This window comes from Bacillus rossius, chromosome 1 (assembly GCF_032445375.1).
Source record: "Bacillus rossius redtenbacheri isolate Brsri chromosome 1, Brsri_v3, whole genome shotgun sequence".
NCBI classification, from domain to species: Eukaryota; Metazoa; Arthropoda; class Insecta; order Phasmatodea; family Bacillidae; genus Bacillus; species Bacillus rossius.
Genome location: NC_086330.1, coordinates 17,619,635 through 17,635,834, shown reverse-complemented (window position 1 = coordinate 17,635,834; position 16,200 = coordinate 17,619,635). Strand labels below are relative to the sequence as shown.

The following is a 16,200-nucleotide window of genomic DNA, read 5'->3' as shown; positions in this document are numbered from 1 at the left end:
AAAAATAGTTATTTTATGAGTTATTTATAATTTACATTTTAAACTCTGTTGGTATTTGGGGAAGTACTGGTTAAAAAAATAATTACGAATAAATAAAAGTCGTTTGAAAGGTGCACGGTTAGTATACCTATGAAAATAACGCAAATGAATAGTAAGTAAATGAAAAGTTACTGTTGCACATATTATTAGAAAGGAAAGCGCAGAGAAGCTACGCATGGACCATTTGAGATTACATATGCTTCAAACCTCTTACTCCTATCATATACGTGAAAAGGTATTTTTGACGTGATAACGTCTTATAAATCGATGAACGCCGGCTGCACGCACGAAATATTGTCACGTTCCGCCTGAGCCGAGCGTGCAAGAACCGGCCAACCACCGTGCGAGAAAATCTTCTATAATATCAAACAGGTTAAGGTGGGCTTTTTAACTAATTGTTCGTGATTATATTTAAACAAATTATTTAAATTAAATTTGCAAAAACTGTAAATAATATTTGAAAATTAAAAAAAAGTATGCAATTTTTCATTAATGTTTTCGTAAGACGTTATCACGTAAAACTATCGTCCGTAAAACGACTTTACAGACAACCCCCTTTTTTTTCTTAATCATCTCAATTGAGTCTATTTTCCCTCATCTCGCAGTGGCTCGATGGCAGAACAGGACGAGCTGCTGATGGGTTGTATGCTCAAATGTACCGTCTCTCCTTCCCCCACCCCTCTTTTCCCTCGTGAACGTCATCCTTCTCGCTCCAGCGCGGAGAATCTTTGTAGTTATTATTCAGTTCGTGCGCAGAATACCCGGCTTAGTGTAGCGGAAACTCGCGATTGGCTGGCCGTGTGCGTAGGCCTACGTCCGTTTCGTGCATTCGTTAGCTCCGTCTCTCTGATACGTATATGTATATATATGTATATATATATACATACACACGTGATAGGCCATCGCGTTTTTTGCTTTCTCTTACTCTTTACTCCCTCCATATTGTTTTTTAAAAATGTGTTGGTTTTCCCAAGAAAACAACGTCATTTTTAAACCTCTTTTTTTCTTATTATCAGGAACACAATTTTTATAAACAAAAAAAAATACTTTCATTTAATAAATACATCTCTTAAGAAATACGAGAAAAAAGTAATTGTTTGGTATTTTGAATAAAATTTAAACCGTCACTAAGCAATTTCTTGGAAAATAATGCTCTAACTAATATTTAATAAATTACATTTCTTACGACACATACCTTTAGAGTCTTCAAGCATTTCCATAGATTTTTCCATACGAATTGAAAGCATTTAAAATTTATCTTTTAAATTTCGAATTACGCTTTTATTAATCTTTTAATTAAATTATTAATATTTTTGTACAGTTGAATTATTGTTGATTATTAAATTGTGTTGTTTAATAATTTTAGGTGTTATTTTTTAGCACTTTACATAGTACAGTAATATAACGAGTTTAATTTTGTTGATTTAAATATCTTAAATGCAGGAAAATATATAACGACAAATTTTTTTCATAAGAATCATTTCATGAAATTATTCAAGCAAATAGGTTTCTTTAAGTATCAGTAAGAGGGAGGTTCACCGAAGTGTTAATTGAAATAGGTAATGCAATACTATTTGAAAAAAAAAAAAAACATTTTATGTCTGATGTTTTATTGATTTTTTTCATTTATTCCTTTATGTTTTCCTATTTTTACAGCGTATTTTACAATTTCTAGCAATACATATTTATTTATATGTATGTGTGCTTGTATACCACAGGCGTTCTGTTCATAAATGGGTTATGATGGAAATTTTTAAGTACCATGATTTTAAATTATTTTGGCAGAAAACTGAAAAAAAATATTGTAATATTTTATAAAAATTACTTTAAATACGCAATTAAAAGTAAAAAATACTTTAATCAAGTATGTAAAGAATTAAATGAAAAAAGATTGTTAAAATACTTACAGCAACTTTTTCTTCGAATTATTTTAAATGACTTGAGAGGCCGCCTAAGTTTTAAATTTAAGACAGTACTTTTATAACTGTTATCTTAAATATACTTAATATGACATTTGAAATTTATGTTATCCATACAATTTTCTCTTTTGTAAACACCAGTACTAACAAAAATTGTAATAAAATACTCTAATAGTTAAGAGGTAACTATATTATATTCATGGGAATAAAACGTCGCTACAAAAATCATGCTTCAGTTTCAGCGTTTTGATTTTTTACACTTGTTTATTTTTTTCCAACTGCCAGGAGATATATTTTTATTTTTAGTTTATATTTTTTATAAGCTGCATGTAGCAAATATTGGAACATTCTTCACTAGTTATGAATTTAAAGCATTTACGTAAAGTGTGGATTGAATAACTTTCACTTACCTCCGACAATGGTTCCACGATCATTAGATGTTCCGTGATTCACGCCTGTATATGTTTTAATTTCTGTAAATTAAAAAAAAAGTATAAAGTAGAGATGAGACTGTATGTACTAAATAAATATATAATAACCACACAAGACTGACATTCACAAAAGATCTAGCATATATAATAAAACATAGAGAAGAATTTACGAAACATTATATGAAAGTGATACTGTAGGTTTTAACAAATAGACATAAACAAACATATATTATAAAAAACAGTGTAAACAAAGAATAAAAAATTGTTTTAATTAAAATTTATAACTCAGCAATTCCTAACTTCCTATAATTATAAAATAACAATATTACTTTAATAGCATTATACTGTATTCATTAATTTAACGCTTTACAAATGCAAAATGTAAAAAAAGTACAGCTATAATTCGAAAGACAGCAACATTATGGTTTATTAAGACGAAATTACAAATGAAGTAGAAATATACACATAGTAAAATAGATAAAAAATTATATTTCATTGTATGTTGATTTTATGATTAAAGATGGACATTTATTAAAACACACTAATTATTAAAATATCTGTAAGTGCCTGCTAGCATAATATTGTGAACAAAGGTGAGATTTTAGTACTTTTTTATTTATAAAATAACTGTGAGTCCGACTGCCACTTGGAATAATACAATTATTTTACTGTATTACTACTTACATGCATAAAAACTCTGTGGCAATATGTGCATTAAAAATTAACCATTTTTACTTACATATATAACTGAAAAAAAAACGCATTGTTCAAACAAAAATAGTTTCTGTAAATATAAACTTAAAAGGTACCTAAACTTATGCCTATGTACCAAAGAATGTATTATCTCGGCAATGAAGAAAATGAATGGAAACACTATCATAAAAAGCTTTGTCTTTAGTGATCTCACTTAAGACTTCGTCTCACACACCATGTATATTGATTTGAATTTTTACATAACTTGAATATGTTGTTCTGTCAATATTATTTTCTACAGATATCCATATACTGTAATATAACGGGCTTTAAAAGACACACAAGTGAAAATAAGTACAAATAATTACGTAAACTTTTACAAATATTGTGTTACACTGAGTGAATATCTGTTGAAAATATTAGTGACGGAATAACAAATGTGAGAGAGGTATATATCAAAATTGTAAAAATGGCTTTTTAATGAAAGCAATGACGGAAAATTAAAAAAAAAATCAACATTTTGTGAGCTTTAAAGATAATAAATTACAGATAACTGTGTTTTTTTTAACTAAATAAAATAGATCTGTTGCTGCAATATACACCTTTGTCCCCAGCACATAACTCCATACTCTCAAAAAATTATCACATCATAGACCACATCGTACATAAATTCTCACATTCATACAGACAGTGAGGCTGCAAGTGAAAGTGTATCCCATTTATTTAGCTACAATTAAAATAAAATATTGTTAATGTGAATGTGTGTTCAATTTGCGTGTATGTAATTTAATCGGTTCTCTTTGTTTAAGTTGACACACGCATTAACAAACATGTCCATGGTGCAGTATTGGGTTTTCAACCATATTTATATCTCTTCGGTTAAATATTGGTTTACAGTTGCCTTTGCATATTTTAATACTTTAATATACATTAAATGGATTTTTCACTACAATGGGATCTAATAATTGTAAATAGGGATCCCGAAAACACTTTTACGTAAAATTATTGGAACATTTAAAGCTGTTTTAGGGAACAATATAAATAAATAATATATGTGCACACACACAAGGATTGTTCATTCAATAGCATTTAAAATTCTCTAAGAAATTTTAAAACATAGAGTATTTTTTATAAGAGGAAAAAAATATCTAATATTATTTTAGCACTTTAAAAATAAACCTAGCAAATATGTACGTAACACCTTTTTCATTCTTTCTTTAAGATTAGAAGTTACTTATTTAAGTTAAGCTATGTCTGAAGTGGATATTTCCCCGTGCAGTAACTGAGGCGAGCTTCTGGAAATGAAATATGATAGTCACACACGCTCAACTGGGTAACGTTATCTACCCAAGCACATTACCCGCCATGGTAATTTCATCACAATGGTTCTGCACGTTCATTACGGTAACCTGATTGGGAAGCAAATGAGCCTAATTGGCAGAGATGCGTACGTGCAAGATGATGATCGTCAGCTTATTTGAAATAAAATGCTATTTCCTGATAGCGTTTTTTTTATCACCAGACAAACTACGAATAAATGAAACCTAGTCAACGGGAACGAGTAAATAGCAAAAAACAACGTTCGTAATAACATCGAGGGTTGCAGTTTATTCGTTCATTAGGTAATTATTCTCAAAGAACGATAGCACAAACAAATTTGTGTGCGTGGGGTCCACGCGAGACAGACGTGAAACTTGACTTGATGTAATCTTTTTGACATACGCCATTGCTAAGCACATGTATGTCTGTAGAAGAAAACTACACAAAAACACAAAAGACAAAAACACAAATTAAGCAAAAACAATTTCTGTTGTCAACAGGATATAAACACCACATAATATTCCATAACAGGAATATGGTCAACAAACAAAGAAAAACAAAGAAAAATGGACTAACAGAACGTAAAAAACCCCACAAATGATGATAGCACAAAAATATTGAACCCAAAAAAATTCAGCACAACAGTTGAAACTAGACAAGAAAACGACAAAACGAAAAGATGAAACAAACACAATAGTTTTCTAAAACAGAAACAAGCTACGTTTCGGGAACTGCTATCTGCTCCCGTCCTCAGGCAGAGACGCAGAAACTTCGTGATTATTTGGTATGGATATAAATAAATTATAAGTAATTTTGTACTGAACAAGATATAAAAATGTAGAAATATAAGGATGCGGGTATGATCTGAAATTTAAAAAAAAAAAAACCTTTTTCTGCACCCTGTACTCTCGCATCCGTTCACTGACACTTTTCGGCGCCTCTATTGGCTGTTTATTCCCACGTTGCCTTTCATAATACCTCTTATCTGCTTCTGCCTTTTTATTATTTTCAGACTCGACGTTAAATCACAACAAACAGCTGAATAAAATAAAAGAACAAAACAAATCTCTCCAATCGAACAAAATTACGCTCATATAGTCTCTCTCACAAGTCCATAAGTCTTTTTGACATTTAAAATCTCATTGTTCCCATACCAAAAATAAATTATACTTACAAAGTTGACATCATAATTCTATACGTATTTTTTTTTTACATTTTCAATCACGCTATTTACATAAAAATTAATATTACTTTTAAAGTTAATCGCAAGAATCAATAACTCTGTTCCACAAAAATAATTAAATTGTATATATACTTTCAATAAAATAAATATGGTAGCGTCAATCGTCAGCCGGTATGAAAACTGAAGAGTAGACAAACACAAGCCGCGTTACGAGAATTCCGTAGTATTATTGCTGCGTCATTGCTACCTCTCTCCTTCCAGCCGTTACATCTAGCATATAGCATACTCCACTAGGTACCTATACCTCCTCATCGCAGTCTTCCCATTCGACCGCTAGTGCATGCGTTGGAGTGGCGTCACCACACGCACTCTCCTCCTCTACCCGTTCCCCCACCACATACCTTACTATTTCCCTCATGTGATCGGAATTTTCGTAACGCTCGAAAATTGTAGTCCCCTCAGCAAACAAGTTTCACTTCACTAATATTCTCTTCTAAAGAAAAAAGTTTAAAGGTTATTATTATTTATATCAGAAATATTAAAGCGGAATTATTTTTGACATGATGGTTCGCATTTGCTATTGTACATTAACCGCTGTGCCTCACATTTTTAACTGCTGAACTCTCCATGCAGATCTTGTCAATATAGAAATATTGTTATGATGGTTAACATGATATTTATGTTGGTTAGGCGATGATTAAATTTAACAAAGGAATATGTAAATCACTTGCTGCGTCATGGGTTAAAGCTCCAACTTGGAATGATTGCGTATGATGGATTTTAATGGGAGAATTTTTTAAGTTCACAGGCTCCATAAAAGTGAGCGAAGATAAATAATTAATTTTGAAGGTCTTGAATATTTTTTTATTAATATTCAAATAAATTCTTTCCTATAGCCAGTTAAGCTAATCTATTTGTAAAAGAAAATGTGTATCTAAGGTAAACGTGAGACTTAAGTGTTGAAACTCATGCAAACAAAATTCTCAAAATAAAATTTTCATCAAAAGCCAATGTTGAATCAACTGCAATTCATTTTAAGGATGGGACATTCCTGCTCCACGAAAGTCCTACCAATTATATCACATTAAACATGTTAGCTTCTACATCAAAGTATAAAAGTAAAGAATGTTTGTTTCTTTAAATATTATTTCATCTAAGACAATGAAACAAAACTTATTTTAAAACATATGATACCTTGTCTATACAAATTTAATTTAGCGTTTCACCATATTTCCTATGCCTTCTGCGTGCTCAGTTACCGCCAAGTTTTTAAACCAATCATTAACTTCCTCTTTCAGTTCGTTGTCACTTCTTATCTATCCTGCAGAATTTATTCCCCCGATTCTCTATTTCAGTTCGTCAGCCACAACTGAAGGTCGCCTCGAGTGTGAATGAACATTCGTTCGCCCACCATTAAATATGGCGCACCAATTTCCGACTAAAGCTTTGAATCGTCACATTAGCATAAACCACGTTTATCCGTCTGTGAAACGCGATATGGCGGAATTTTTTTTTGCATTCGAAAGGCGTGTATTACACTACGAACCTTATTTAATTTTGTCACGCATTTCAAATTGACGCTATGAACAGTGATCGACCCTTTCGGCTCGCTGTTAGCATCAGACTGGCGAAGAAATGGAAAGGTCCATGACCCGGTGTTTTTACGGGAAAAAAAGGGGGGGGGGGGGGGGGGCTCTTGGCTCCTCATATAGAAAAGTTGTTTACTTTTACCTTAACTCTCGTATTTCTTTAAAGTAAATAAACTCCACTCGTTTGGTTATAAAGATATGATTGTCTGAAATATTAAACTGTCCAACCAAAATAGCCATCATAATCACTAATGAAACATTTATATAAGAAATTTAATGTGACAATTCGTTAGGAATCACTCACCAATCACTTACCATACAACCTCAAAGTACCTTCCGCTCGCCCGAGGCTATTTGTGGACACACAGTTGTAGGTTCCGATGTCCGACTTGTTGAAAGCTTTGATGACCAGCCACATGAACATCTTGTAGACCGATCTGTTCTCCTGTATGGAATACTTTGGCCTGCGTAAAACAAAATTACACGTTGACTAATGCTACTTATCATAGTATTAAAAACAGTGTGCCATGGGTAGGCACTCAATACTTAGCTACTGCATTAAAATTACGGACTTTTAACGAAGAATCCACCTTAAATAAACGAATTGTTTTATGTAGTTGTAGATAACAGGATCTTCAAAAAAACTAAGCAGGGTATTGATTTCCAGGTTTTGTGTCCAATTCCAAATAGTGGAAACAAAGGGACGTGAAGCCAGAAAAGTTTTTTTTGACGTGACAACGTCTAATAAATCGATGAACGCCGGCTGCACGCAAGAAAAAGTGTCCCGTTACGCTGTGTCCCGTTTGGCTCATTGTACGCTTGTGCCGCATCTATCTCTCTTCCACTCGATTGGAACAACCATCGATGTGACTTTTTCCAGGCACATTAAACTTGAAACACTCCCATTCGTTTCCTACTTTTACTATCATCGTCCTATCCTTAACCGAATAACACAGATTGGAAGAAGTTAAATAGCAAACATGTGTAAAAGTTATAGTTAAAATAATCTCTTCGTTAAAGTAATAAACATGTTTGAATTAATGAGTGCAAATAAAAGCAAATTTATCATTTAAATTGTATATTTCATTTCACTCCTTCTTTGTATCCATACAAAATAGTGATAATTCAATATTAATGATTCAATTTTATTCATAAAAGTATGCAATCATTTCGTCAATGTTTTTTATGACGTCACGTTAAACTATCGTCCGTAAACCGACTTTACAGTCAACCAATTTTTTTGTGTACTTATTTAGTTTCCGAATGTTTCGTTACCATAACAAGATTATTCTTTTGAGTTAATGATCAAAGTGAATAATATATTTACGATATATTTTATTTCCAATATATCGGGATAATATGTAACATGTTGTCTTCATAAATTTAATGTAAAAATGTTTTTACAGCGAAACGGTCAGGAAAACATTAAGTTACAGTAGAAGCATGGTGATATTGCCTATCAATTCAGCAGAAAAGTAGAAATGCAGTACATGTTCTTACACGTCCTTTATGTTCGCGAGTAGTACTTGCTTGATTTGAAATGTCTGGCACGGCCTTGAGCAAGTCATGAACACAGAAGAGTGCGACGGAATTATTTGCAACCCAGGCCACGGGATAAAAAGCTTCAAGCCTTTGCATCGGCCAATGAGAGCATGCTATTGTCTCGGATATGTAGAACATGTCTACTAAACACTATAAATATATATTTTTTGTAAATGTAACATAAATATTCATTTAAAAATTACAGATATTTGTAAATTTTTGCATTAACTTGCAAACAACTGTATCACTTCAAAATTGAGTTTGCAGTAATACTGGGTTCGGATTCTTACCGGATAATTATTACTGTGTTTTGTTCTAGTACCTACAGTAGTTAATGTTATTTGTAAACCGTTTCCTGAATAACTTACTTTCCAATACTAACAGTGCACATTAATAAGCATAATAAAAACGAAATAAAGTCCAATTATCGAATATTTAATTAAATTTTCCATGGTTTTGAAAAAATTTATTTTAATGAAACATTAATTAAAATATAAAATTATGCATCAATTTTCGTACGAAATACTTGCAGTATCATCTCGAAAAACGTATTTAATGTATGCAAAGTTACAATATATTTCGTGTAGAATTACAAACTATTTCTGGGAAAATGTGTGTAGCCTGGAGTGACAAGAGTATGCAAAACAATCGTCACTCTGGAAATGCGGTGATATAATGGTAGTCATGGCAGCCACGTTCTGATTTTCACTAAATTATGGTGTACTCTTTGGCGCGCGCCCCATTTAACACTTTCCCCAAACCCGCTTGAGAGAAAATCCATGTTGCACATGCTCGCATAAAATCAGAAATGGAAACATGCCCCACGCTCCAGTGAACGCATTCACGCTCCATTTAACGGAACTGTGCTAATCCACCGCCAACCAGTCCTAGTCCGATAAATATTTCCATTGTTTACCTTTCAGCAAAATCGTCATGGGAAAATTTTCATACTTGCTTTATGTGATTTGCGACTTTTAAGAAAAAATTAAAATTTAACTTTCAAATAAATAAACTTAAATGTATTTACTCTTTCTGAAATACAGCGAAATAAAAAGGACTAGCTAAAATCTTAATAAACTATTTCAATCTTTGTTCGATTGTTGAATCCAATTGTTAGAATGACTGATCTTAGATCAGGGCTCCCGGGTTTATTTCCCAGGTAGATCGGAATGTTATAACACAGTTTTGTTTAGAGGTAGAATAACTAGGATTTCGGGAGATCTAAGCTCCGTTCAATAAAGAAAAGAAAATACTAAAATATTAACTTACTTGTCGCACATCAACTTGCCACAGATTTGCCTGAGATCTCCAACCTCAACACTATGAAAAACGCATATTAATGAACTAGAGGTAAAATATAACAACATTTTACTGTCCACGAGTATGCACGAAAGGGCTGATAAAGTATTAAATGTTCGCATAAATCAGCTTTAAGAAATACGTTATAACCTTAATCAACAGCTAAACATAAATCATAACATCTATCAAAGTACAAATTTTTTATTCGTTCTTCCTTTAAAAGAGTTTTTTTAATACGTTGTGAATAATGAATGATAACATTTATAAAAAACGTTGTTATTTAAATAATTCAAAAAATATGGTAAATAATAATCCAGAATTAAAATACTACTCCTCTCTGCACCCAGGGCAGGGCAGCCATGCAACCGCCCAGAGACCCGCCCCAGAACTTTTAATATCGTCGTAAATGTTTGCCATCGATTTGTAAACCCCTATTCACTTTATAACGTAAACATAGTTTATTAAAATTTTAATAAGTGTATAAAAATTTTTGAAGAAATATTAGCAAAACCATTGTAAAAATTTAAGTTTCAACCCGGCTAAAAAACCCAATGCAGAAATTATTCAAAGAAAGGATATGTTTCGTTTGGAAACCACTCGAAGCGTTCATGTGTTAACATAACTAGATGTAAACAACATTTGGGTATAAAATTCATACCCAATGGAAAATGGCTTTTTCATCTAAACTCAAAGGAAAAATAAGGTAAAAAAATATAACAATATACAAGTCTAAGTATATAAACGTTTCCGCGTAGAGTGATATTTTATATTCATGATATGAATTAAAGTCCAATAAAAATAATATCTTGTGTATATTGTATTACTTGCATCTTCTGCAGTTGATTACGTTGAAGATATTGGTTAGGCAGTTCTTACCAGTGTCTAATTAATCATATGTCAAAGAAGAATTTTTTATAAATTCTTATAAATTTCTAAAAAAAAAATATATATATTTTCAATGTAAGATTGCAAAGACTCGTCGTTCTTGCATATGATTCTATTACCAAATACTTCCGAATAATTTCTCAATTATCAATATCTATACTTTAAGTTACATGTTGAGCTTTGTCAGACACAGAAAAAAAAATTTGGACAACCATTTGCCAGTAAATTGTTTATAAAACTACAAGAAAGATATTAAAACTTTCTCCAACACATGGCTAAGTTTATTTTTGCATATAAGAAATTTTTTCAAGACAATACTGAGTATATCTGCATAAGTATCTGCATATTCATAATTTTAAATTTTAAATTATGTTTTATTTAAGCGTGATAATTTTAACCTTGAAAAAAAAATCGAATATTCAATAATTTCACTTAAATTTGTGCGTAGTTAATACAGGAAAATTATTCGTGGAACGGTTTGTAAAAAATTGTTGACCATTGGAGGTAATGGGACGACACAAAGCGTAAAAGCCCGTGGAGATTCAGTAAAATTAGAAATTTATAAATGTCTGTAATTTAACGTTATATCCAAGGTGTAGTTCAAAACGAGCAATATACGAAGCATTTGCTAAACTATAATTTCGTCAAAAAATCAAGAATATGTGGCAAAGCTACAGTTATTACTTACATTTTCATCTTTCTAAGAAGCCATTTAATTATTATCTCCATACAAGAAGAAAAACGATGGTGATAGGACAAAACATGTAAATTTTTCAATATCCGTTACTACTGGTGCAATCCGTTTTGAACGCAATAAACCTTCAAACATGTTCCATGCTAGACTTTAAAGTTTCATCTGCCATTTTTAATTTTGCAGATTGCTACTCTGGATATAACTTTAGTTAAGAACGGTGGACTGAGAGAAATTCACAGAGAGTAGGCCTGATTTCTTTACACCAAATAATAATAGCATATTTCTGTTTAATTTAAAAAAAAAATTGGTTGTCTGTAAAATCAGTTTACGGACGATAGTTTAACGTGACAACGTCATAACAAAACATTGATGAAATGATTGCATACTTTTATAAAATAAATTGAATCATTTTTATTAAATTATCACTATTTTGTGTAGATACAAAGAAGGAGTGAAATTAAATCTACAATTTTATTGATAAATTTACTTTTATTTGCACTCATTAATTCAAACATGTTTATTACTTTAACGAAGAGATTATTTTAACTAAGTATAACTTTTATACATGCTTGCTATTTAACTTCTTCCAATCTTTGTTATTCTGTTAAGGATAGGACGATGATAGGAAAAGTAGGAAACGAATGGGAGTGTTTCAAGTTTAAATGTGCCTCGAAAAATTCAAATCGATGTTTGTTCCAATCGAGTGGAAGAGAGATAGATAGATGCGGCGCAAGCGTACAATGAGCGTAACGGGACACCGCGTAACGGGACAAATGTGCTTAACGGGACACTTTTTTCGTGCGCGCAGCCGGCGTTCGTCGATTCATCAGACGTTGTCACGTCAAAAAAAACAGTGCCGTGTAGATACACCATTGTTTGATGGTGGTGGAACGATGAGCTCGGAGGGTCCCGCACCGCGTTGGCACGCAGAAGACCCGGCGGACCTCCTGGGGAGGAAAGAGACTCACCCGTCCAGCAGCATCTCCCCGCGGTTCTTGACCCAGTAGTTGATGGTGTTGGGGAACGCCTCCACCTGGCACTCGAGCGGCACGTCCGTGCCCAGTGGCGCCCCTAGCAGCTGGTTGGGAACCTTCACCACCGGCGCGACTGCACACAGCAAAACACCAGCCTGCAATTGTTTTTTTTTTTTTGAAACGTAACTCCCTCGGGCCCCGATCAGAGTAAAAATTCCAAGGCCGAATTTCAGTGCAAAGTTTTCGTGGAACACTGAAGTAGCTTGGCTTCCAGGTTGCAGCCGTCTCCTTGGCGAATAATTCACCGATGTTTCGTTCGACATTGCAGTCGCCATCATCGTGGATCAGTTACCTGTCGCTTCCATTTGAGTAGGTAACTGATCCCTGATGATGGCGACTGCAATGTCCACCGAAACATCGGTGAATTCATTCGCCAAGGACACGGCTGCAACCCTGAAGCCAAGCTACTTCAGACACTGGCCGTGAAAGTCTGCGAACATTATTCATGAAACATTGTTGTGAAACGTTATTGGCGCGAAAACGACAGATAATAGGTTATGTGGCCAAATATATATAAAGAGAGCACTGTGCCATATACGTTTCTGGGCTCGTTTTCGTTATACACACTCCAGCGTCAAACGTCCAAACGGCATTGAACAAAAAAAAATTTAGATGAACGAAAGAATAATACAGAGAGTTTGAGCATACGCTTGTTTCAAAAAATAGATATAGGTATCCTATACAGTCAGTCGTGAGTACCTTGAATTTCATATTTGCTACCAGCGCACTCGCGTGCCTCCTTGTTCAACCAGCAGCGTAGAGAGCGCTGTTGAGAGAGGCCCTGCATTTTCCGCATATGTAGCACTACCTCTTATGAATAACTTATTTCGTTCAGAGATTTGGCGTGTTTCAAATGGCAGAATTGTTTGAAGTAACAGTTACACACATAGTTTTTCTTTATGGTGTGAGTATTTCAACAGTTAGATATACTTATTTAGAAAAATGTTTTCTTTCTCTCTCTCTCTCTACCTCTCTCTACCGTTTTACCCCTGCGATATACTTACAATTCAAGGTTCGAATTTCCAAAAAAATTTCACCTCTATCACGTGTACTTAGTTACACGACCTATTTTTTCTAACAATATTAATATAAAAGTTTATTTGTTGGAGTTTTCCGTGTTAGGGAGGGACCTAGGTGCGTCTCAGGCCGAAGTAAATACATCTAGTCATGCTAGCGATTAGCCATGCAGGGAGTGGGTCGTATGAATCATGGGCTTTGTTCTGGGATTGGCCAGCCATTGGCCATACATTTTGAATATATATATATATATATATATATATCTTTGTTTTTCTTTGTTTGTTGACCATATTCCTGTTTCGGAATATTTTGTGGTGTTCATATCCTTGTTGACAACAGCAATTGTTTGCTTAATTTTGTGTGTTTTTGTCTTTTTTGGGTATTTTTATTAATTTATTTTATTTATTAGTTTTTCTTCAACAGAAAAAGTTCTTAGCAATGGCGTGTGTCCAAAAACTTACATCAAGTCATGCACTCCCATTGCACAAATCTATTAAAGATAACATATATATATAGCTTAAAACTATGCTAAGTTGGGCCCAGGTCAAACCTGGGAATAAATACAGTAAAATAACCCTAGGCACAGACATTTATAGGATAAGTAGGAGTATGCAGGACTCGGAGGATGGTACGGATGAAGAGTTGCACATAGTCTATAATCAGAGAGGGGGTTGGGATGTTTGACGCGTGGTCCGCTTTCATATTGATGACCAGGGTCGCTCGCCTCCCCTGGAGAAGAGTGGCCACTCTTGCCACTCACTCCGCTGCCAGACAGCACCTGGAGCGATAGCGAGAGCGAGCCAGCAGCTCTTCCGCCCGAGACTAGCCGACACCCGACGACAACACCCGAATACCTCCGCAGTTCCGGACGTTCGCTCGTGAGACTCCACGCTTAATTAACACAATTATAGCCTGTCTTGTAACACACAGAATACTTCAAAGTAGGTTTCGTTACACGGGTAGCATACTCAGTGGCAGAACACAAGCTCTTAAATAAAACAGGATCACTGAGGATAGAGGTTATTGCTGTTCTGAAATAGTACCTATAGAATAAAATATTTACGTAGTAAAATTGGCTGTTTGCAAAACGCCTCTCAGAAAGTATTGTTAACCAATTCCAATGTTCGTAGTGTCAAATCACACTTAATCAAACTATCATTAATATAAGTATAAAATACCAACGTAATTTTCATGACAATAATAGATTCAGGAGTAGTCCAAAACGCGTGTGTACTTTTGGAATAAATTTTATCAGTTAATTACATATCTTTCACTCCTATTAAAACGGAATTCGTTATAATTCCGCCCCAAACACTATAGTTAACGAAAATTACAATAAGAAAACCACCCTTAAACGTTCGGATGTGCTTAAATCTGAGTTAAAACACTGGATATATGCATTACGCCGGTCTTGGCATCTGTTGCAAATAAATCTTAATCACAGAAGAAGCAAATTTGTTCTGCTCATTTAAACGGTCTTAAAACCAAAGCTGACCTCTGATTGGTCGATAGTTCAGATTGTCACAGCAACTTTATAACCTAGTTACATTAACACAATGTCAACAGTAACAAAAAAGTGTGAAAAATTATTGTTTAAAAAATACAATCGGAATAGGTACTTAAAATAACTTATTTATAAATAACCGGTATTAAAAGTTTATAGGCGCGGTTAAATAGTACCTAACGGGGTTAGACGAATTGACAATGTACTGGACGAAAGAGAATACATAGAGTGCTATATGCTATAGAGACATAGAACTTTCTGAAACATTACTAACGATATTACATTCAAACAGGAAATTCAATAATAACAATAAAGTAATAAAATCTGGGCTTAGATTTATCAGGTTAAAGATATGAGTTTTGGCAAATATAGATCTTTCTGCTCATCGGGAAATAGATTAGATTTTGTGCAGATTAGTAAGTCTCGAAAGCAGTTGTAAACACATTGGATTACAAGTTGAAGTACCCGGTGTTGCCCGGGATAAATCCCCCCCCCCTTTTTTACTTTAGTAGCTATTCTTCGAGAAACCCCGGTCTCAGTTTATGGTAATGCAATATAAGGAACCTCAGTATCAAGTTTCAAGTTTCTAGGGCATATACTTAAAATTCGGGAAAAGTTTATACTTAATGCTTCCGAAACCCGTCTACCTTGGTAGCTGGTTTTAGGAAAACAGTTTTTGGTTGATGACTATGTAACATAAAGACCCTCCCTACTGAGTTTCAAGTCTGTATGACATAATAATTTAAAAACCAGTGTTTCAGGGGCACTACGCAACCTGCGTTAACCTCATAAGATTCAATGCTATTTTCATTTTTCTTATAACTTATTAACTAATATAGATTTCGAAATGATGCTTGCTTGATATGTAAGACAACGATGCTCTTATAAAAGCCCCTTACTTCAAAAACGTGCATAAATTATGGTTTTATTCTAATCTTTACTAATATGCATAAGTGTATTGTCTAGGTTTGAACCATAATTTATGCACGTTTTTGAAGTAAGGGGCTTTGATAAGAGCATCGTTGTCTTACATATCAAGCAAGCATCATTT

General features: G+C 33.6%; 1 protein-coding gene across 1 annotated transcript in view; it reads right to left on the bottom strand.

Annotated features, from left to right (window-relative positions):
• Positions 1-2,352: 2,352 nt before the first annotated feature.
• Positions 2,353-16,200, bottom strand: part of LOC134528643 (lachesin-like) — a 103,961-nt gene continuing 90,113 nt past the window's right edge. The window contains exons 6-8 of the mRNA XM_063362440.1: positions 12,563-12,701; positions 7,490-7,638; positions 2,353-2,431 (exon numbers count right to left, since the gene is read on the bottom strand). Coding sequence (XP_063218510.1) covers positions 2,361-2,431; positions 7,490-7,638; positions 12,563-12,701 — 359 coding nt within the window. The 3' untranslated portion in view covers positions 2,353-2,360. The remainder of the gene's footprint in view (positions 2,432-7,489; positions 7,639-12,562; positions 12,702-16,200) is intronic.